Source organism: Heteronotia binoei, chromosome 4 (assembly GCF_032191835.1).
Source record: "Heteronotia binoei isolate CCM8104 ecotype False Entrance Well chromosome 4, APGP_CSIRO_Hbin_v1, whole genome shotgun sequence".
Taxonomy (NCBI): domain Eukaryota; kingdom Metazoa; phylum Chordata; class Lepidosauria; order Squamata; family Gekkonidae; genus Heteronotia; species Heteronotia binoei.
The window spans coordinates 57871739-57892830 of NC_083226.1; the positions used below are offsets into that span (position 1 = coordinate 57871739).

At 43.5% G+C, this 21092-nt stretch overlaps 1 protein-coding gene across 42 annotated transcripts in view; it reads left to right on the forward strand.

The window, feature by feature from the left end:
* Positions 1–21092, forward strand: part of PTPRD (protein tyrosine phosphatase receptor type D) — a 1753725-nt gene that overhangs the window by 1608074 nt on the left and 124559 nt on the right. For 24 of the 42 annotated variants that reach the window (XM_060237318.1, XM_060237320.1, XM_060237317.1 and 21 more), the window contains 2 exons: positions 6491–6610; positions 8634–8731. In XM_060237318.1, coding sequence (XP_060093301.1) covers positions 6491–6610; positions 8634–8731 — 218 coding nt within the window. Of the gene's footprint in view, positions 1–6490; positions 6611–8075; positions 8109–8633; positions 8732–21092 lie in introns of all 42 variants that reach the window. The other 18 variants (XM_060237335.1, XM_060237337.1, XM_060237336.1 and 15 more) reach the window with 2 other exon arrangements.

The following is a 21092-nucleotide window of genomic DNA, read 5'->3' on the forward strand; positions in this document are numbered from 1 at the left end:
GCATCAGCCTCCTGAACACAGTACATATGGTCCAGGCGACGTGTCAAGATCGGTGTGGATGCTGGCTTTGCCCAGGGCTCCTTCACTGCCTGTGGAATATCTCTAGTCACTGGAAGGGCCACAGCCGTCGATGTATCCCTCTGCATTATGTCGAATACAGTATCATTGACAACTGGCTGTGGTTGGACTACTGGGAGGGAGAGAGACTGTGCCATCCGCTTCACCAGGTCCCCATAAGACTTGAGATCTTCCGAGGGAGATATGGAAAGGCCCTCAGCAATATGAGAATCTGGAGAAGGTTCTGCTGCTCCAACCGGATCATCAGTACCGACCTCAGAGTCCGATGTTGAAGACTCCCTTCTTACAGAGTGTTCAGATAGCATCGAGGTCGAAGCACGTTCAGGGGACCAAAGCGATACCGACGGATGAGCTTCCAGGATTGTAATTTTAAGTAGTCTCCAAGCTTCCTGAAAGAATTTGATCTTCCTTACCTTTCCTTTTAGTTTCTTCTTCACAAACCCCCTCACTTGAGAAAAGTTACCCCTTCTAAGGTTAAATGTGGTTGTGGGTCTTTTTGGGCAACTCTCTATTTACATAAATGTTAAACTTAATAGTATTATGGTTACTGTTCTCAACCAGAATAATGATGTATCACATTTACATCTCTCAGAGATGCATCACATTTATATCTCTCACTAGGTCTTGAGTATTACTTAGAACCAAGTCCAGGATTGCTTCTTCTTTAGTAGATTTTGTGACCATGGCACAATCATTGATAATATCTAGAAACCCAATCCTTTTCTCTTGACTTGAACACATATTGACCCAATCAATGTGTAGGTAGTTCAGATCTCTTATTATCACAGCCATTTTATCTAGCTGCTTAATTATTTTGCAGTTTTTAAATTATCCTCTAATCTTTGATCCTCTAACCTTTGGGTGATAACAAATTCCCAGAGTTAAACTTCCTTTTGGACAATTTCCACCCATAGCATTTCTGTAAGTGAATCTCTTTTGCTTACATTCTGAATTTTACTGGACTGTATACCATCTCTGACATACAGAGCCACTCCACCTACAACTGTTTCCTCCCTATCTTTCTTATATAGTTTATATCCATAAATCACTGTATCCTACAGATTATCCTCATTCCACCCATTCACTTTTACATTTATGTAAATAGGGAGTTGCCCAAAAAGACCAAGTTTCTGAAATGCCCACAATGCCTATGTTTTCCTCTACCATTTAGGTTTCCAGCTCTCGCATTTTACCTCAGACATTTCTAGAATTCATATATAAATACCTATAATTTTTCAGACATGTTAGGTCTGCAACCTTCTTCCTGTGGCCTCTAGACCTTTTCATTCAGTCTATATTGTTTGTCAACCTCTCAGTGGCCACTCTTAATCTGTTTCCCTCTAGAACACTTACTCCTTCATCTTTTAGAGATGAGCCATTCTGAACTAGAGACATTTCATCTCCTTCAGCTTTCCACCAAGATTTAATTAAAAAACTAAAATGGTTTTATATGAGTGGCTTTTCATAGATAAATCTCCAGGATGCATCCAATTATCCTGCAGTTTAGGAAAACAGGGTTTAGAATTCCTAAAAATTGCCCCCTGTTGTTCCCACCACAACACAAATATGTCACACTTGGATAAATTATGGAAACTGAGTATAATTAAATCTTTATCTCATTAGGAACCACCACCTTCTAAAAAGATGTTTGGAACACAAGGAAATAAATAGCCTCAAATTGCAACACTCACATTTATGTGGGAAATTTTACCAAACATTAGCAGTTTGAGGGCTCTCTCCTGTCTTTCAATAGAGGACAAAACAAAGAAACAAAAAATGTTTTGAAAACACAGTGGTCGTTTTCGCACTAGCGTTTATTCCGGTGTGGCATCCCATTTACCTCCGGATCTTTTCCTGGATTTCCCACATGTTGCTCCGGGGCTGCAGTTTGCTCCGGGGCTTCAGGGGTTTCACACCGGAGTATCTTGATGCACATGCTTCCGGAGTTTCCGAAAACCTGCGGATCCACACCGGATCCACTCCGCGGAGTTTGCTGTGGGAAATCCATCCACTTGCGGATCCACCCCGCATCGACTGCTTTGTGGGCGGCACCCTCTGCCTTTCCGTCCTCCCACTCCATCCACCCCCTTGGCCAATCATCAGCCGTTCGCGGTGCTTCCCAAAAGTGCCCGCACGGCCATTTTTTTTTAAACTTCATTTTTCTTGCGTAATAGCGATATTTCGAAATAAACAAATAATAATTTTTTTAAAAGCCTGGAATAGCCTCAGTTGCCACTTCACTGTTCCTGTAGTTTTACGCTGTTCCTGTAGTTTTATGCTGAGTAATCCAAAACCATTTTTAAGGCGGTTTCGTTATTTCTTAGATTTTTTTTTTATTTTTAATCATTTTAGTTGCGTTATTTTGCTGAGGCGGCGGCAGCAGCGCCCGAGCGGACTCGCCCCTCAAGAGCTACGCCTCGGCTTCATGGAGAGACGGGACGGGACAAGATGAGAGAGCCCCGTGCTCCGCGGTTGCGCAGCTCGAGGCGGACCCTGGCCCCCTGCTCGCTCGCCTGGGCTCCGCTGCCGCTCCTGTTGCCCAGCTCCTAATCGCTGGCTCACAGCACACACTGCCTCTCTCTACTCCTCTGCCTTGAAATTTTATACATCCCTCCCATGACGTCTCTGAGACCAGGACGGGGAAAGGGGGAGCCAAAGAGGGTTCTCCAAGCCCAACCTTCGCATCCAGCACTGTGGAAAGGCCGGGAGGGAGCGAGGCTGGGAAGGGAAGAAGCTGCCACACACACACACACAAACACCCCCCCTCTCTTTCTCTCTCTCTCTTGATTACCCCTCCATTTTTCTCTCTCTCTCTTCAGGCTGTCAGCGTTATTGCGATATTTCGCAACTTTGGAATTTGGTCATACGGAACTACGGAATCAGGGTCGATCCCTGCGGACATAAGTGTTGGGGGGGGGAATCTAGTGCTGGGAGGCTTCTCATGGAAGTGAGACTCCTTGCATATGCATTAATCAGTTGGCATCCGGCGTACAGACACAAAAGCAAAACCTCCACTCTGGAATAAAGACATGCCATAGTCTCGTTATCCAGATTCTCCACTGTGAATGCTTCTGTCAATACATAAAGGGCTGTGGAGGATGCTACAGCTGCAGCCAATCCATAAGCAGAAGCAGCACACGTGATGTGGTTTGCCCACGAAAAGAAGGGGAAGGAACAGCTGTGACCGCTCATTGTTACGTTGTTACGTAGTAACGCAACCAGACTTGCGCTTAAAAAAAAATGATTGACAGGGCATTGAACTCAAGTCGATGCTAGTGCGAAAACGATTTGAGCCGGGGCTTCATGGAAAGCGACTCTGCAAAAGAGGCAATGTGCGAAAACGAGGAAAATGATCCGGACATAATTGCTCCGCGGAATATGGGTAGCTAACGCTAAGTGCGAAAATGACCAGTGAGATATCTATCTCAGCATATGAGAAAGATTATCTCACCTAGCTATACTGCTGAGTAGTTAACGGTTTCCTCTCAGACCAAGCCATTTTCTTTTAAATTAGTGATTCATGCTCTGAAGGAGAAAGTAGCCTTCAAGATCTAGCTCTTCTCAGAGATCTTTGTGCCCACATTAGAGTCAATCAACATGGACAAAGTCAGTTTATAGGAAAGCCTATAGCCTTTGCTCTCAGATTGGCTCTCTGCTTGGCATGATACACAGATCTAGAGATTAAAAGTGGTAATGTATTAATAGCCTGTATTCATTCTTCTACACCTGCCTTTCTACCTGCTGGTGTACGAAGTGCTAAGAGCAACTAGTGGAAAACAGAATACGTCAAAACAGGGCTGGCAACAGTGGCAAGTGAAATCTTTGCACCTCCTCAGTGCAGTAGTCGCTCTCCTGTTTCTTGTGATTGGCTGGGGAATGTAGTCTAAAGGCAGAGGCTAGCAGGAAACCATAACTGTTGATTTCTTCTTGTTCCTGTAACAGAGGGTCAAGATGCACAATATAATTAGGGTGTTAAATCTGAATTCCTGAAGCTAAAACAAAATTGTATGTGGCACAAGAACATGACATTTGGGCACAAAATCTGTTCAGATTATTTATACTTTTTTTGCATGTTTCAGACAGAAATAATGTAAATATTATAAGTTCCTAATTCTTGTGGTAGTATATAATTTTTGCTCAAACTGATGGATATGTTCTAAGTTTTGCTAAAAACTGAGAATAACATTATAAATGTCTGGCTTCCAGTGATCACAAGTCTTAGTGTGAAACTTATCTTAATGCATTTCCTATGTGAAAATTGATTATCTGACTTTCTTTGGGGGAGGGGACTTTGATATATTTATGAGAGGATTCTGAGCAAGGAAACTAACTGCACAAACTATATTAAACACACAAGATTGCTTCAAATTGTTGGAAGTAAGAAAATCTCAACTACAGTCCTTTTGAGTCATTTGAGTCTGTTAAGAAGAAATGTTTCACAAAGATAAAATGAGGTGAAAGATCCATTTAAGTCCATTTTAATAATCCAAAATTGGAAATGAGCTTTCCAAGTTTATGTTCATATGTAGTGTTGGGTTCCAAGTTGTGATCCAAGGTTTCCTAACTTGCATCCTCTACACCAGTAAAAGTAGCGATAGCTGGCATTTCGGAGTGTAAACAGAAGACAAGTCTGTAAACTCTTGACAGATAAATGACAGACAGTGGAAATGAATCCGTTTTCTTTGTCTATCCCTATATCTTCATTCTCTTCATATGGCATGGTGGTCACCAAGAGATGCTGGCCTGTACTTACATCTGTGAAGTGTAACTCAGCACTTAATGAATGTTTGATGTCTTCTTATGACACCATGTTATAATGTAGCTCTATGCAGAGGTACTAATTTCAATAGATTTAGATTTGAGTAACTGTATAGGATTTTAATGTAGTAGCTAAGCAAATGTGAATATTTAGCTACACTTACAATGAAGATGTTATTTCTTTCACATGTAGCATAAATTTAACCAGCTCTCACAGTTGTGCCTTTATGTTATTGCATGTAGCATAGGTACTTTTACATTAATAATACCAATTCCTACACTCTTTACAAAAAACTGTAAGGCCATGTTTTGTTTTTGGGGAGATAAATACTAGTTATTTTGTGATCTCTCCTTGTTCTACTTAAATGTAGGCTGGTTGCCAATGAAATTTGAGACAGACATGCATGTTCTTGTTGCTGTTTGACTTGAGTTAGATGTGCCTTACATTTCTATGTATAATTTCTTTTCCCCCTTTTTTATACAATGGAGGAAAAAGAGTACTCATTAGCATGTTGTTCTTTATGAATTACTAGCATGTAGGAAGGCTTCTCATCTATTCTGTCTGTATGTGTTTGTTAATACATTTTCCTAGCATACCTAAATGATGAGAATATGTATTAGCAAAAGTTTTCATTCTGCATTGGAGATCCATAAAATTAATTTTCTCACCATTTGGCATAATATTTTGAGATTAAATAGAATGATGTTTTCTGCAGAATGTTTTGCTTTCAAATTTTGAGTTGGATTGGTGTAATGTTAGTCAGGACCCTATGCATATGCTGAGGGACATTACTTAATCTTAAAATGTACCATAATTTTTTAAAACATTAAAAACTGGTACATATAAACAGTACTATTTATCTGTGGATACTGTGTTCCATGAATAGACCATAGATAAGACTAAGAGTGTAAATAGAAGATTTAAATGAGGTCATAAATAAGAATATACTGCAATATTAACCAGATGGTTACATCTAGAAGCGTTTCTTTCTATTTCTTCTGCTAATAAATAAATAAACCCAAAAGATTTTATACCATCTTTAGATAAACCTCAGATGTTTAACCTAAGAAGGCTGTTCATAAAGATAAATGATACAAAACTGTGTTAACTGTTGGACTGGATACTTCTTTCAGTAGGAATCAGATTCAGATTATTTATAATTATGGTACATAACCAATAAAAACAATTTAAGAAGCCAATCTGTTAATATGTTAATAAGACCAGCTAAACCAACAGTGAATTAATGCTTGCTTAGTTAAACAGGCATAATCATTTGTGATAATTTCTATGTGATGGGACCTCTCAGTTAGTGAGGTGGGTTCCAGAGATTGACAAAGTTTTCTCCCAATGGAGGAGTACTCCCCAAAGTGAGTCCCTGGATCAACTCACTAAATAATAATTAAACTCCAGTCATTATTATCCTATTCTACAGCGTGATGGCCCATGAATTTAGCAAGATGCTTTTAGCTGTATGGCTCTAATGTTGGTATATTAGGATGGTTGCATATTCCAACCTATTCTTCCCATACTGAGTGCAAAGAAAGATTGTGCATGCAATATTATACATTTGTCTTTGTGTAACTGACTGATTATTATGGTCTTCTGCTGCTTACTAATGTGTTTCCCATTTCCAATTGGCTTTACTTTTTACAGCTTTGAGCAGTAATTCAGTCCCCTACGCCTCCCTGATTGGCTCTGTGTCCTCCCTCTCTAGCCAAACTACCACTCAGTCCTTATATGATAATAACTCTCTCCCACGATTCGCTCGAAAAGGTCTAAACATCTTTGTCTCTATTATTTTCTCTATTCAGTCACTGTTTTAGATGTTCCATCATTCAACTTCCATTTCTGAATACGCCTAGCATTCTTGTGCTTTATTTACTTTATAGATTTCACTGGGGTGCTCGATCTGGATCAGATAAATTTGGTTTTTAGTAGCTTTTTTTTTAACTTTCACTCAGCTTAAATGTTGCATGTGGTCAAGTGGGAGACAAAAATTATTTCAAGTAACAAATATTACTAGCTTGAATAACTTTTCCTTGTGAGAAATAGGTTCCACAATGTCTGTATGCTTTCTCTGGTTTACTAGATCTTACAATATAAATTTGTAGAATACACAATGAAAAGACTATTGTGTATATAATTACTTTCGCTACACAGTAGTATGCAATAGTATTTTCTCTGCCATAAACAAAATTCAAATGATATTCTGTTGGTCCTTCTTTATGGACGTTTTCAAGCTAGGTAAAAATGTAGCAAAAGCATTTGATGAATGAATCATATTGTCATTTCCAGGTCATGTGAAGCTGTGCTGCAGCAAATTGCAAGCTAGCTTTCTGAATACATGCCCTTCAAATTCATGGTGGTAAAATAACCTGCACAGTGGGAAAATGTAGCTTCCAGCTTGAGCCCCCCATTCCTCCTTTTTAATCATGGTTTTGTTTTAGAATTTCAACACACCATGGGGTTCACTAGTTCAAAAATTTCCAGCCATTTCTGTCTTTATTCTAGTCATGGATATAAAAATAAGTGGAAAACATTTTGAGTGGGTAGAAACCCATCCATATTGATTGATTGAAGAAATCTCTATCAAGAGTGGGCTTGCTAAAACCTGCAACTCGCAGGTCACGCTAGTTGACCCCACATTTTTCTCTCCTTTTCTTTTTCCTTCTCTCTCTCCTTCTCCTTTGCCCTGTCCTTTCCTGTATCTCTTTCCCATCCCTTCTTTAAGCCTTGTCTGTATTCACTATTTTTTCATTGGTAGACAAAGATGTTTACACCTGAAGTAGATTGTAGGTAATTTCTGGGGGTTGATCAAGGGACTGGGGTTGAGATCTCTTCAGAGGTACTAGGATAAGCCAGATGTTGTTGTTCAGCAGAATTGACTCTGTACAACCCCTGCCTCTACAATCTGCTACTAGTGAAAACATTTTTGAAGCTCAAAATGTCTGATGTCTAATCTTGTCTTTATTGACTGTTGTCTGTAAGCAGTGTGCATGTTACTCTGGCAATCCATAACTGCATGTGAATGTCCTGATTTTTGTAAACTATTAAAACAATCATTAGGTTGCTTTCCTCATCTTATTTAGACAACTCATATTAGTCACTCCTCCAGCACTCAAAATATACTTATCACTTTCTAAGCTTTTCATGTTTTGTTTTAATTTGCATATAAATTAGTTTTTCCTTTCTCCCCCCTCCCTTCTTTTTTATTTATTCTTACCATTTCCTTTTGCAGGTTCAAGTGTCTCTGGTAACCTTCATTCTTCAAGTTAGTTTCCCTCATAAGTCATTTTATTTTATGTCGATACTATTATTTACTCTCTAGATTTATTTAAATGGCTTCTTCCCCAGCACCGTTTGTTCACCTAATTCCAGCACAGTTTCCATTTCATACAGAGCAGGAAAAGGGGTTTGATATGACATTAAGAGTCATTAGCCAAAGCAAAGGTCGACATCAGGTCTAACTGTCTCATTTTCCCCCACCTAGCTAACCTCATTAAGTCTTGGCATAATAACTTTTTTTTCTTTTACACTAGGAATGTTAGCTTTGGAAATATGCTTGGTGATTTTTATTTCTTTATTTTTAATGTTTTGAAAATTTGGCTTCAAAGCTCATCTCTCCAGAGCATGTCTTGCTTTGAGTGACTAAACTATCTGCCTGCTTCTTTCACCTTATGACATCTTTACTATTTACACATATCTAGCCATTCTAACTGCTGTCTTTTCTAAGTCTGGGATTCAGGTGCCCTTTGTCATCATTTTTAAATTCTTTCATTTCTCTTTTCTTTAACAGGTATGGCAAGCCATCCACCAATACCTATTTTGGAACTTGCAGATCACATTGAAAGGCTGAAAGCTAATGACAATTTGAAGTTTTCCCAAGAATATGAGGTAATTTGTGCAAATTTCTAATACTTAGGATTCATTGACTATGTAGAGTAATGTTTTATTGAAGGTCTACCTTATTAAAAAGTAAGTCCCACTGAATTCAACAGAACTTTCTTCCTAAGTATGCAAGCATGTTTAGGACTAAACCATTCATGTCTGTGTGCACTTCTGAGGCCAGTTCTGCACTAGACCTTTAAGCCCTCTCCCCAAACTGATTTTCTACACTATGATCATAGAATCATAAACTTATAGAGTTGATTTCTATGATTCCATGATTAAGAACATAAAAGAAGCCATGTTGGATCAGGCCAATGGCCCATCCAGTCCAACACTCTGTGTCACACAGTGGCCAAAAAACTTTCAAGCATAGAATGTCAGTTTGGGGACAGGCAGGACTTTTTTTGTGGAAAAAGCCCAGCAGGAACTCATTTGCATATTAAGCCACACACCCTGACACCAACTCAGCCAGAACTGCATTCCTGTGCATTCCTGCTAAAAAAAAAATGTTCTGGGGACAAGGCTGAACCAGAATTAAAGGTCTAGTGTGGAATGGGCCTGAAATTACAGATACTTCTTAGGTGTGCCTCTTAAGAAACCAAAGTTCTATTAAAGCAGGGGACAATTGTGAGTGAGTTCCATTTGGGTAAGTGGGGTGAATAAGTGCTGTTTGGGTGGAAATTTCCTGTAAAAAGCATATAAACTCTTATAAACTGAGTTAATTTTTTTATTATTACAATTTCTCTGTGCAGATCTTGAGATGTAAGTATTGAGAATGATTAGGTAAAAAACAATGGAGAGAAACGCATCATTAGAAATAATGATCTGAAGTAAGGTTGGCAGGTCCAACTCAGGAAATATCTGGAGACTCTAGGGTGGAGCCAGGAGACATTCCCATCTCCTAAATAAATAAATAAAAATACACCAGTGCAGATCCCTTGAATACAGTCTTCATTTCCTCATCCTCTTTTTTTGCCTACTCTGGCAGCTGCATTTCCACTAAATGAAAGTGAAATTTGTCATACCCCCACCATTCCCCTTGCCAGGCTTTGGAAGCATTTCCAAGCATGGCTTTTTAAAGGGACATGCACACACACAAAACCACCAGAATAAATAGTTTATTCAGCAAGCCCACACTTTTGTGCTCTAACTGGGGCAGTTTACTCATCGCTGAATGTAATAATCTGCTGTATTTCAACCAGCTTCTTCAGACAGGAAGAGGAAAGGAGAGCAGCTTAGGGGGTGGAGTTTCCCGCATCCCATAAGCTGTAGCTAACTCTATCCTATACATTTGACTATAGAAATGACTTCTAAATGCAAAACAGCTCTCTGCTCTTCCTTTCTCACAGCTTCACACACTCATGGTTCTGCCTGATCACCTCACCCTCGCTTTCCTGCTGCTGAGATTTAAAGGCACACACATATTCCAAAACGCAAACAGTTGCAAGCATCTCCTAAGCCTGCCAAGGTTTAATGGCACATTAAAAACATAAGAGAAGCCATGTTGGATCAGGCCACTGGCCCATCCAGTCCAACACTCTGCCACACAGTGGCAAAAAAAAAAAAACACAACCCAAGTGCCATCAGGAGGTTCACAAGTGGGTCTAGAAGCCCTTCCACTTTGCCCCCCCCGCAAGCTAATAGCCACTGATGGACCTCTGCTCCATATTTTAATCCAATCCCCTCTTGAAGCTGGCTTGTAGCCGCCACCACCTCTTGTGGCAGTGAATTCCACATGTTAATCACCCTTTGGGTGAAAAAGTACTTCCTTTTATCTGTTTTAACCCAACTGCTCAGCAATTTCATTGAATGCCCACGAGTTCTTGTATTGTGAGACACATTGTGGCTGTTGGGGCAGAGCTTTTCCCCACTGGCCGGCTGGCTGGTGGCGAGGAGGAGCCTGCAAACCAGAGGATCTCCTGCTGGGACCTGGAATCTAGCAATTCCTGAAGAGTCACACAGATAAGAAGTATGAAGATAAAGCCATACATCTCCTTGTAAAGAAAACACCTCCAAAATCTTGTACTGTCTCTGTAAATAGTCTTTATAATAAATAGTAAATACTCTTTATAACAAAATATAATAATATAATAAACAAACTTAGTCCGTAAATTCTGCAATTTTAAGCAGGTCCCTCTGCAGCCAATTCACAAAAAATTCCATTCCATAATTCTTATCAGAAAACACAATAGGAAAACCGCACTAGGTTTCCTGTTGCTATGTTTTCTGATAAGAATGATTGAGACCTGCTTAAAATGGTGGAATTTATGGACTAAGTTTGTAAGGTCCAGTGTTTAACATATCTATGATATTGATTTACATGTGAAAGATTTGACAACAACTTTGCTTATTGAGGACAGTGATCTTTATTATAAAGATTATTTACGGAAAGAGTACAAGATTTTGGAGGCGTTTTCTGCACAGGGACCTGGGGACTGGCAAGCTTAAACTGAAATAAATAAAAATATATGTTTCAGTGGACAATATAGTTAGTGTGCAATAATAATAAAAGCTGCGTTATTCAGCATTTTTATCCATACATTTTGGCTAACTAGCAACTGTTGTGGCTAGAACTATATTGTTACCCAAATTGATACCAGTCAGTCCCATAACATGCAAAGCATCCTCTACACGTGGACTATATCATTGTGTTTATTATTTTGTGATTGAATAGTTTGATCCCTGGGACCTAAATCCCAGTTTAGCACAGTACTGTAATTAGGAAGGAAAAAAATGAGTCAGAGACCCTTAAAAACAGATAATCTTTATTCCCTTAACAAGATGCAAAGCTAGAAATAGGAAATGCAAGGGAGACCAGAAAACATGAAACAGCATCACAACAGTTACACAGTCCTAACAATGCTACCCTAACCGGCGTGAATGAGGACTCTATTGGGAAATGAAGGATGAAAAGAAAAACATGTTGCCTTATCCTAAAGAGAAGTCTGTGAAGCTGTGATCTGGGTTAGAAGAGAAAGGAAACTGGTCTGAGGCAAAGCAAAAATCTGAAGTGAAAAGAAGCTGGGTATCCAAAGTGAGGGATTCATAGATTCAGCAAAAAAGGTGAAATTCTGGAAACAGGCAAAATTCAAAGTTAGTAATGGAGGTTTGAGTACAAAACCAGTTACAGGGTTAGATGGGGCTGGAATCCAGTATTTTCAGTGAACGAAAGTAAAGGATGCAAAATCAATGAAGTTGAAAGGAGTCAATGGACTCCCATTATGGGGACTGGGATGAGATTGGGATCACAGTGGCATTAGATCATGAGGCAGGGTCCTTGAGAATTGGTAAGAGAATTTTCAAATTGGGTGATTTAGATACCAGAGTAGCAGCAGCACTTTGCCTATTCCAACAAAGTTTGAGTAGCAGCTTTCCCTTGGTTCAAGATTAAATTACCTGATTAGGCTGGGTGAGGAGGGGAGTTCTGGAGGCTTAGGAAAATATACCTTCTAATGTACTTTTTCGAGCATCCTGGTTGGTGAGTGACTCCCTTGTGAGAGTGTCCAGAGAAGTTCATGGGCCCCTGTTTTGGTGTCATACTGTACTGTTTTATCCAGGTCTGAGTAAGATGGGGGGTTTGGAGTGTGCAATTTAGGGTTGCCAAGTTCAATTCAAGAAATATCTGGAGACTTTGGGAGTGGAGCCAGGAGAATTTGGGGGTGGAGCCAGGAGCAAGCATAACTCCAAGGGATCACACACCTTTTTAAATGCCTTCCTTCCATAGGAAATAATGAAGGATAAGGGCACCTTTTTGGGGGGCTCATAGAATTGGAGCCCCTGGTCCAATCTTTTTGAAACTTGGGGGGTATTTTGGGGAGAGGCACTGGATGCTATGCTGCAAAGTTGGTGCCTCTACCTCAAATAACAGCCCTCCCCCGGAGCCCCAGATATCTGCAGGTCAATTCTCCATTATTTCCTATAGGAATAAGTCTCCATAGGGAATAATAGAGTTCCCAATAGCTATTTCCCTCCCCTCCCCCTGCTTTCTGATGATCCTGAAGTGGGTGGAGAGCAAGCAAACCAGGGGATCTCCTGCCCCCACCTGGGGATTGGCAACCCTACATAAACAGGTTCCTATACAAAGACTCTGAAAACAATGCAAAACAGAGACACACACCCTCTTATTGGCTCTACAAAGACTTCTGTGCTGCTTCCTTTCTCTCTCTCTTTTTCTCTCACACATGCACACTCTTAGCTGTCTATGGTGCCTCCACAACAAGGTCTGAAAAGTACAGGAGCTACGCTGCTCTCTTTTATACTCACACTCACACTTTTATACTTCACTTGCTCTGAAACGAAAGCAAAACAAACTGAGGATCTGTGCTTTGACAAAGCTCTGCTGCTGACTCTTCCCCATGAAGTACTTCCTGCTCTTATTTAAAGGCACACACACACACATTTTGAAATGGGACCTATTTGCAGGTTTCTAATCCTTCCGGAGATCTACAGATACATGGTGGCAGTGGGGGAGAGGCTTCCTCTACTGGCAGCTGGCTGGGGGCAGGGGGAAGCCTGTAAAACCAGATGATCCCCCACTGGGACATGGGGATTGGGAAGCCTAGTGCAACTACAGGAGTCCCAGGTAGGGAGGACATGACACACAGTAAGAACAGAACAGAAATCCTATAACTGTATTTTACAGTTGTTATAGAAAGGAGGAAAGAAGTCCTGCTGCCTGGATGGCTCACTGGAGCACTCTTATGCTCAGCACTGAAACTCACAATGAGAGCAGTTGGAGACTGGGCATTTTGCAGGCACAGTTGCTTGCTGTGAAAATGGCTGCAAACCTATCACTGGTGGAGCACAGCAAGATTGTCTGGGCAGCAGGCAAGCTACCCTGAGGCAAACTGCAAGCATGGCTTGCCAGGCATGATACTTCCCCTCCCGGCATCCACACCCTAAAGGAGAACAAAGCCATTGTTCAGTACCGCTGATCTGCTTTTTCCCCTCTGTGCTGAAACATCTGGCAAATCAAACTAGAAGGTGGGTCTCTTGCACACACTGCAGCTTGCCATGAGGAAAGCTGCAAATATCCCTTTAGGATGCTCTGGATGCAGTACAGTGGAACAAATGAAGCTGCAGCTTAGTCCAAGATGAACTGAGCGTGGCATGCTGTGCAAGATTATTCTTGCCCTCCCCTGGTGTTTTCTACCTAAAGAGGAAACCAAGGAGAAGTACCAAAGGTGCTCTCTACTCTCGGTGCAGCCTCACACAATATGATTATCAGTACACCCTCAAAAGTAAAAGACAGAAAAGATAATGTGTTGTCTTGAAGATAACTGAGAAGTTCCACCTTGAAAGAGACCCAGTTGGTACATGACTTTAGCATTTGTCTTCAATATTAATCTCTTTTAACCTGGCACATTTAACTAGCAGTCCCATTCCCCATAAGTGCTAGATAATAAAGCTTTTGCTATAATTATGGTTTCATAGCATGAGTTATTTTTGAAATATTTTGCTGTGAAGCAGTTGGTGCTGTTAGTATCTGATATTTTTAAACATGGACAGTTCAGTAACAAGCACCTGTTATAAGGCATAAGAATACTGAACCATCTAATATCAAAAAGACTGAAATTTTTGCCCCCAGTACCAGCTCTGTGACTCAATAGAAAATTCAGCTCAATTTAATTCACGTGAAATCTGTCATTAATGATTTTAAGCAGAAAAATTAAAAAGACAGTCTCTTATATAGTATTTTATTTACTTTTCTGTGAAGCTTGGTGTCCAATTAATCAAGGGATCAGAAGAATGACAGAAATCTGTAATCTTTCCACTACTTTATATTGGAACTGCTCTGGGAGATGTGTTGGTCCATTGAGAATATTTTTCATGGATTAGGGATTCTGTTTGAGATTGTTGTTAGAAACTGCAGCAGCATTCATCCATTATTATCTCTCTTGTCAATAATTCATAAATTGTGGGATATAATAGTATCATAACAGGAACCATTTATGGAATACCCTTTTAATAGCCCATGTATTATAACTCTCTGGATACACATTGACACTGTAGACAAAAATGTTTCTCATGTCAATGGGTTGTGAATGAAGTGACTTGGACCACATCTTTTAAAAACCATAAACTATTACTGCTTCTTGAAAACGACAATATGATTTATCATGTAAACAAAATAGACAAAGCACTGCATATTATAAGTACAAGACAAAGCCTACAACAGTCATTTTGGCTATTAGGCCAGTAAGTGAAGACTCTTTTTGTTCAATACAATGATACATTAGAAGTCCATGACTATTAAGAAGCCAGTACAGTCCTGTTTCCATGCTACTTTCTGTATTGCTTCCAGTGTGCTGCTTCGTATTCCATGTTATAAGTTCAGACCCAAATACCAAAGTTACTTCAGCAAATAAGTTAAATGAATAAAATCCTTCTGCACTGCCCTCTTGACCACTGAATTGACCATATGGACAAAATCAAAGTATTTTACTAATGGAAAAAGTGATTGCTATTTGAGAATATTATGTGATGGCATTCTTAAGGAAACATGACAACTGAAAGTAGGGCACTGGTGCTCAGAAAATGTGTAAAATATGTAACATCCATAAGGCAGAAGGTCTGGTTGTAAGTTAGGCTTATTGGACTGTAAAAAACTGTTATATTTTCTAGTGATCCAACATTGCCCCCCCCAGGTGGAATAACGAGACAGACACCAAGTTGGGTTAAAGGGCCACTTTATTAACGGCAAGGGCAAAACATGGGGACAGATCAAGCCAGGGGTCAACCCGACCAACTCCTTGACCTGAAACTGGGCGAGCCCCCTAAGCCCCGGGTATGAGCCAACCCAACGGCTCAGACCCGGCCGGCCCGGCAACTTGATCACCGCTCACCTGAGCTCCGCCATCCCCACAGACCTGCAGCCTGGGATGCGGACGCTCACCACGTGCCGGGATCGTACAGACTCCCTGGAGCCAACCTTGGGCCATACAGCTTGCGGTTCCCCAGGACAGTCATGCACCAAAATGGCGCGATGCTACAGGAGCTCACCAATCCCCAAAACATAATGCCAACCACAAACTGCCAAGGACAGCGCCAAGCCTCTGCTTAGGCCGCTGTACCCCAACTATAAAACCCGAGCCAGCCCTTGCTGCAAGTCGGTTAAGAACAACTCGTTGCCCTTCTCTGACAGATGTACCCCGTCATCCCGGTATAATTCCGGCATACTAGATTGAATCAAAGGATGGGGCACGTAATCCCCAAGCCCGCCATATAGGGCCTTGCGCAAGGCCCGGTTGGCCTTTATTCTAGTGCGCTCCAAACCGTCAGGGTCCCATGCTGTCCGCCAAACACGGCGCGGCAACATGGCCGACCACAAGATAAGGACGCCCGGCCACTGTTTTTTTATCAAAGCCAGATCCGACTGGGCCTGAATCGAAAGGGCCTTGCCCTTGATCAGACCCAAGTCGTTCTCTCCCAGATGAATTACCAGAATCTGCGGAGGAGGGCCAACCAGGTCCCTGAACAACAGAGGCAGGAGCCCGGGCCACCTCATTCCACGGCGGCCATGCCATGTGATTACAGCTCTGTCGCTCAGGCCCAGTTGTGAACCGATCGGCGTCCGTCGGGCCTGGTGTGCTGCCCAAAAGACAATGCTGTGGCCGCATATAAGGATCCTCCTCCTCTCATCACCAGCCACAGCCCCTAGAAGAAAAAACTATTAGAAGTGGTAAACGAGTAATAACACACAACCCGCAGCAAATGTTCCCCAAGACTAAAGAGTTAAACAAAAACCAGCCTTACAACCTCAAAGGCCTAATATAAGCTCGATAAGCCCCAGACTTCCAACGCCCGACTCGACGAATATCCTCTCCCCCATATCCAAGCGCTGCGGCTGTAGAAGCCGCACCTATTCTGAAGGAATGGGTACCAAATTTTTGACCCCCGAGGCCCAAATGTTGCAAGGCACGACTCGTGATGGCCCAAAATTGGTACTTCGTCAAGGGGGCCTCATCAATATGGCGGAAAAGGGGGCTGTCAGATGCGCCGCACAATTCAATGTAATGCTTGATTGCCGTGACTGGGCATAACTCACGGTCAACGCAAGTTCCTATCTTCACAGTGCAGCCATGCTGCTTCTGATCTGTCTTTGAACGACGGACTCTGAACTCCACCCGGTCGCTGAATAAATTAACATCCCTAAACTGCACGGCCCGTGTGGAAACATCATTGCAGGAGAGTGTCACCGGCTCGGATACTCTAAAGGCCCCCAAAAAGGCCATCAATGAGGCGCCGTGGAAGAGTGCCTCCTCATAAGCTGACCCGCAAACAAGGGCCCAGGAAGCACAAAGCCCCCGAAGAATAGATGGCGAGATAGTCTGCCTCCCATCGGCCCTAGGTCCCGCTTCACGGGACCATCCCTCAAACATTTTTTGAATGCGAAAATCCTTAGTGGCATCGCCATGCCCTCTGGCCTTACTCATAAAGGCCAGGGCCGCCATCTGGCCTCTAATAGATTTAACTGACAAACCCCGCTGTTTCTGATGCACACAGAATTGCAACAACTGTTCAACTGGGATGGGCCATACCTTCAGCAATCCTGCCCCCTTTCTGAAAAACAAAAACTGGCTAGCTGCCCGGTCATACGACCTTTTAGTGCTGGGCGCTATGGCCAGATGTATCGCCCGGCTCACTTCTTCCCTCCAATCTGCCATAACTCTGCCGGGATGCACTCGGGCAACAGGTCGGCTTCCGGGGCTAATTGACGGAAACGGTCCATCTGTTGGCGAGACAGAGTGTCCACCACCCCGTTACAAATGCCAGGAACGTGCTTAGCCAAAAACAAAATGTTCAATTTCAAACAGCGTAAAGTAAATGCCCTGACAAGCCGCATAACCGCAGGTGACTTAGATGTTAACCTATTGACGACATGGACCACGGCCATGTTGTCACACCAGAAGTGCACCGTGCAATTGGCCAGGGCTTCGCCCCAAAGAAAAACGGCGACGACAATCGGAAAAAAATCCAGGAACGTCAAGTTCCGGCACAACTCGGAACCCAACCAATTGCGCGGCCACTGCTCGGCACACCAGTGCCCCCTAAAATAAACCCCGAAACCGATGGAACTGGCGGCATCAGAAACTATCTGCAACTCAGCTTCAAGCTGCATATCCCTACGCCAGAAAGAGATGCCGTTGAAATCCTGCAAAAATGTTTCCCAGACCCTAAGGTCCTCCCGCATCTCCCTAGTGACACGGGTAAAATGATGCGGCAAGCGCAGGTTGACCATACCGTCACAAAATTGCCGCAAAAAGGCCCTGCCTGGGGCCACTACCTTACAAGCGAAGTTCAAATGGCCCACGAGCTGCTGTAGCTCCAATAAGGTGACCTTGCGCTTAACCAACACTGATCGGATCCGGGCTAAAAGGCTCACTCGCTTGTCTTCGGGCAGCCTAGAAAACTGGCGCACCATATCAAGCTCGATGCCCAAAAAGGTAAGAACCGTGGCCGGGCCCTCGGTCTTTTCAGCAGCCAACGGTACTCCTAATTCCTTAGCCAAATCCACAAAAGCCGTTAATAAGAATAGGCACTGCCCAGAACCCGCGGGGCCCACAAAGAGAAAATCGTCCAAATAATGAACGGTGTCCTGAATCCCCGTCCTAAATCATAAGGCCCATTCCAAAAAAGAACTAAAACACTCGAACGCAGAGCAGGAAACTGAACACCCCATAGGAAGAGCCCTATCAACATAATAACTTCCTTCAAACGCAAAACCTAGCAATTCGAAATCACTGGGGTGTACTGGGAGAAGGCGAAAAGCCGATTTTATATCGCACTTTGCCAACTCAGCACCAAACCCGCACCGCCGAACTATCTGGACCGCTCGGTCAAAAGAAGTATATTTTACCGAACACAGCTCAGATGGGATGGCATCATTTACAGATCGACCCCTAGGATAAGAAAGATGGTGAATCAACCAGTATTTACCTGGTGCTTTCTTGGGTACCACTCCCAGGGGGGACACCCGCAAGTTCGGTAGGGGAGGGGACTTAAACGGGCCTAACACTCTGCCTTCAGCACACTCTTTTTTAATCTTTTCCCTCACAATGCGTTCCAAACCCTTAACTGAACATAAATTGGCAGAAAAGAATGGAGTCCGAGGGCCTTCATATGGGATTCTAAATCCAACCAAAAACCCCTCCGCCAGGTAACGCGCGTCATCAGTACGAGGGTAAAATTGTAACCACTGCCTAGGAGCCCTCAGACGAATGGGGCTGGGACCCTTTTGCAGGGTGCTGTCCGGTCCCGCCGCCCGTCCGCTTATTAGGCCACCTCTGTTTTGATCTGGGGCATGCCGTGAAGGCGTGAGGGCCTCCACAAATTGGGCACTCGTGCTTATATATACAGGCCTTCCTGGCGCACAAGCCTTGGGAGGTGAACTCCCAGCAAAGCAGCCGTGGCTGAACCGACTGCCCTGCGGTTGCGCGGGCGCCAGAGAAGGTTGTTCCTGTTGTCTTTTGCACCAAATGGCCGCTATCAGATCGTTCCCCAACATTTGGTTTTGCGGGTGCCGTAAGCTGCAGCCAAAGCTGTTGATTAATCTGATTCCACTGAAGGAAAGGATTAACTGCCGCACGCATGCGGAACTGTTCATCATACTGGAGCCACGCCACGCCAGCAAAGTCATTATATGCCCGATATATAATGTCACAGTACTGGAACAGTGGAGCTGCTTTCCACGGCTGGGCCCTGGCAATAACACCCACATAAATGAGAAAACCGGGCAGCCAATTTGCCCACGTTCTATCTACTTTACGACGATTGAGCTTCTCTTTATCTTTCTCATCAAACTATCCTGCACAAGCCCTCACTGGCTAAAATGGCACAGGGATGTATAAGGGGGAGGGAGGTTGGCCTACACAAACAGCACAACCTACAGCTGTCCCTTCCAAGGGCGCCCTGAGCCAGGCCCCAATGCAGGCCTATGTTAGCACAACCACCCGACCCCACCCACCAGCCAAACGACCGGCTCAACCCCTATCAGGCCTGCTAAAGGCCTACAAGAACAAGAATGGTGTGTGGGGGGGCTATCGAATAACAAGCCCCTTAAGGCGCCGCGCCGCCTCCCCGGCGCTGCCGCGCCGCCTCCACCCGCTGCCGTACAACCCCTCAAAAGAGCCCGTCAGCCCTCTCCGCTAATCCAGCCTGCCCAGGCCTTAGTCAGCGGTGAGGGGGGGGTGGAGAGCCTGGGTGACCGCGCAGCCTCCCAGACGCTGCAGCCGCACTGCCCAAAAGGACCGCCGGCTCGCCCCTAATCAGGCCCGCCAGGCCTCAAACAGAGGAGTGAGGAAAGGAGGGCAAAGCCCGAAGAAAGGCCTCGCCAGGGGCTCACACCACCCAGCAGAAGCCGCCACCGCCACAAACAGCCCGTGTCGTTCTGCGACGCCCGGGCCGCCGTCCAGCCGTTCACGTAGCAAAACCAACGCCGCTGCTCCCAAGCGTGTGAAGCACGCCGACGACGCCTCGCTCTCGACGGCCCACAGTCAGCCTGCAGGTGACTGATCCGTCCAAGAGCGATTTCAAACTGCGCATTAGGGGGCGGGGGCAGCCTCTTAAGGCTGCTCCTCGCCCCCTCCCTCCGGGAACAAACCATTGCCTCTAATCCGCGCGGGGAGGCAATGGGCGGCCCCCAGCCTCAGCAGTCGATGGACTGCTCGGCTGGGAAGGGGCCGAATTCTCTGAATTCTGGGATCACAGAACTACTAACTTAGTGTGAAGTACAGGTAGTCTTTCATATACCAGTGTAAACTATCACATTTTAAAATCATCATATGAGAAACTAGAAGTTGGCAGTACAATTGAGTTCATTGTTCTTAGAAGGGTGTAACTGTTTAGTATTTAGTTTCAGGTGAAAGTCTTGCATTACAATGTAACATTTTTTAGACAAGCATAGGTGAATTAATAACATTCACACACAGGAGTCACTGGGAAGGGTGTGGAAATGGCACTTGGGTTTTTTGGGGTTTCTTTGTTTGTTTTTGTGGTCACTGTGTGACACAGAGTGTTGGACTGGATGGGCCACTGGCCTGATCCAACATGGCTCCTCTTATGTTTTTATGTTAAATGTTTTCAAATTGTGGCCGCAGGATTGGAGAAGGTAGGAAGCACAGCTGCTTTCTGGCACTGGGCTGGGAGGGACCACAAGGGGTATAAATTTTTAATGGTCCATAACTGGGACCCCCGAAATGTAACCTGCTCCCAACTTGGAGAGATTGTAGAGGAGCCAGCCCTTACATACACTATTGAAGCAACTGTAGAGGAACAACTATTTATTAGGAACATCCTTTAAATAGTCCCCATGCATTATTTCAGTGTATGAATATACATCAACACTTCAATCCATAAACAATTGGTT